The 3,334-nt window shown below is 31.6% G+C and overlaps 1 protein-coding gene across 1 annotated transcript in view; it reads left to right on the top strand.

Annotated features, from left to right (window-relative positions):
* Window positions 1–820: 820 nt before the first annotated feature.
* LOC106476183 (pre-mRNA-splicing factor CWC25 homolog) overlaps window positions 821–3,334 on the top strand; it is a gene marked incomplete at its 3' end in the record, with an annotated part of 15,075 nt that continues 12,561 nt past the window's right edge. The window contains exon 1 of the mRNA XM_013936851.2: window positions 821–1,178. Coding sequence (XP_013792305.2) covers window positions 1,161–1,178 — 18 coding nt within the window. The remainder of the gene's footprint in view (window positions 1,179–3,334) is intronic.

Here is a 3,334-nt window from a genome sequence, read left to right as displayed (position 1 = left end):
ACGTTTCCTGATGAAGCAGATGAACCCCACATGAAGCAGAAGCTAACGAGACAAAGACCAATACGGAAGAAGATACGTCCCGTAAAATTAAGACTTTGTTGAATTGTAATTTTGTGTTTGTAAATTATGTACATTTGATTAAGTTATTGTTAATTGTTTATTGGTTTAGTGTAAGTGGCTATTGTTCGGGACGAACAATACTAAGAAAGGGGCAGTGTTACGACAGCGGAGGTCACGTGATGCTAGTAACACGTCATGCACTTTTCGAACGTTCACGTTTCCTCCTGACTTCTCGAGAGCTTACTAGATTCGGTATTCTTGTATATATAAGAAGGTCACAAAGTGACGGCGACAATATGTGTAATTGAACTGAGTATTGTTGAGTCGAGCACGTGAGACGTTCGTTAAAAATTATTGCGTTTGTTATAGCGCGACTGTTGAAATTAAGTGTATCGCAAAGTTATATTTAGAAAGAATAAACCAGTTTTATTTAAGAAAGGACTTCTATCGGTAAAGTTTCTTCGGAAATAATTTTTACGGAAAATTAACTAACGAACGGAGACGTAACACTATGTATGATTTCCCACATTTTTTCTAACTGTATTTTGCATTGCTAATGGATTTTAATAGTATAATTTTGAAAGTATCTGTAGTAAACTTTATATTTTTTATTCTTTGTGACATTGAAATGTATATATATCTTGCGGAGTTAAAAATTATGTAAAATCTACATGTAGTTGAAAATTGAAAATTAAATTTTTAGTGTTTATATAGCCTAATAGATGCGCGGTTGATATTTAATTGAAAGGTGGCGTAAATATAGCTGAAATCTCTTGCTGTTTCGATAGAAATATATATTTTTATGTTAGTGAGAACTAGGTTTAGGCAGTTCTGTTGGTCATTTTAATTTTTTGGGTACAAAAAAAAAGAAAAAGAAAAGAAAAAAGATTAAAATGTGCAGCCGTTGTATATTTTTGCTAATGTTAGACGTAAAGTAGTGCTGTAACTGTGTGTAACTATAAAAGTTTAAGGCTTCAATCAACTTGAAATTTAGGAAATAGTGTGTTGACTTAAAAGTTAAGAATCTAAATAGGCTAGGTCAGTGGGTGGCTGGACTAAGTAGAAAAACTGAACTTCGATTAGTTGTAATTTGAAAGAAGATGGGAGGAGGGGATTTGGTAAGTTATAAATTTGAATATATATTTGTATATAAAATTACGGTGTAGCTAGATGTTCTGATTTCAAATCGAATACACAATTATCAGTGTACAGATCAGTAGTTAAAGCTGAGTTGTTAGGCTTTTCTTGAAATACTGCTCACACTTAGTTTTAGTCTCCTTTTTTTTTAACGGTAAGAAAGACTATTGACTTATTCAGTTATTGGAAAAGAGTTTAGAGGAAGGCTTATGGGATGATTCTTGGTATGGAATTAGAAGCGTATCTTGTAGTTATAAGTCGTAGCTTTTAAATTTAGGTAATATACTGAGGTAACCTACTTTTCTTTTTTTAAAAAAAAAGGTTTGCAAGTTTATAATATTACCCAGGGGGTTGATAATGATAGGGTACAGGCATCTGATTTCTTTGTTATATTCTCAGAGCAGTGAGGTTTGTTCACTTCAAACATTCTATGTTTTGTGGTTAAGTAATAGGGGAAAATAGCATAAGCTATTGTTGTGTTGCACTGTCTTTTGAGTGACAGCATGTTGTATGCATCAATCTTGTTTGCACCATTAATGCTTTACAGATATTTTGAGCTACTGTGAAGTTTTCATCATGCCCGTGTTGAAGATCCCTGGCAAAATTAATTGACTTATAATAATAACACACTAAGAGCTTTCTTTGCTAAACCATGATGAAGTCTTAGTTGAAACAAAAGGAATTGGTTAATGAATGAAATGTAGCATTTGTTGATAAAACTTTATCTGAAAAACATTTATAAAATGTAGAAAGGTAAATCTGGTTTCTAAATTCAGACAAATTCTCTGTTCCTGTTCAGAGATTCAAAGGAAAAATGTTTCATTTTTAACCATTTTTTCATCAGAATTTCAGTGTAATATTATAATTCTAAAACCTGGTTTACTAATGATTTAAGAGTACCAGTTTCTGCACATGCGGCACCTTGTTTTAAACTAGTAGTCATGTTAAGAGTTGAGGATGAATGAGTAGACTCTGGTGGTGTTGGACTGAAAAGTATACAAGTTTATATAAAGTTTTGTTTTTGCATTTATAAAGGCTTACAAAATTAGCTGCAGACTGTTTGCAAGTGTATGTAAAAGAGATTAAAACTTAAGAAAATGTAGGGATAGAATGCCTTTGTAAACTTTTTGAGACAAGGTTGTCAAGAGGGTATAATCTGGAAGGTTCTATTGTTGGATAAGTTGCTATGAATATTATGACAATATTTTGGGATATATGTGTGTGTGTTCTTTCCTAAGCATTCTATTGTGTATTGTTAAAGAAGTAACAATCTGTCCCTATATGTTGTGGTAACATAATATTCAAGGAAAAATGTTTAACAGTAAAACACTTCCAGACCATAGAGAACTTTCTATTAGATGACATTTCTAGCAAGTGCTGTATTTCGAGAAACTGTTATGTAAAGATCATTTGTTCAGAATGTGGTTTAGTGATTATTTAAAATAAGTGATTTCTGGTTGTTTGAGAGTACTTAATTGTACTACTGCATTATATTCGCAACATGACCTGACTCCATGGCAGTCAAGGTGTCCAGTTCACATGTTCAGGGTAATGTGTAAGTTATGAGCAGAATGTCTATGCACATCGTGTTTTGATTACCAATAAGAGTGTTTCCTATAGCATCTTGTAAACACAATTTATGACCAATAATGGAGCACCACTCAAAAGATTCTGATAATGCCATGTTTATTTCAGCCATTTACATTTTGCATGTTTTGTTAAGATAGACTTAAATACTGTTTTTGAGGTAAGGTGTGGACCTATAATAGCTATGGAAGCATTTCTCTAACTTTGTGTCAAAGACAAGCAACCATGACAAAAGTAGACACAAAGTCTTTGAAAAGAGAGGCCAATCTTGAATACAATAAAAACAAATGCCAAAGAACAATTCAAGTTCCTGGTTCTGGTCATGGTGATATTTGATTAAGATGTAATGTATTACTTTAATAAAGTGTTTTTTTATAATTTTATCAGTATACTCAAACATGTGTATATATCAAATTTTTTTTATAATTTTATCAGTATACTGAAACATCGATATTTCAAAATTTTTTATAATTCTGTCAGTATACTGAAACATATATATCAACATTTTTTGTAATTTTATATGTATACTGAATCATGTATATAAAAAATG

This window comes from Limulus polyphemus, unplaced genomic scaffold, assembly GCF_000517525.1.
Source record: "Limulus polyphemus unplaced genomic scaffold, Limulus_polyphemus-2.1.2 Scaffold9992, whole genome shotgun sequence".
NCBI classification, from domain to species: domain Eukaryota; kingdom Metazoa; phylum Arthropoda; class Merostomata; order Xiphosura; family Limulidae; genus Limulus; species Limulus polyphemus.
This window is presented reverse-complemented; position numbering and strand designations above follow the sequence as displayed.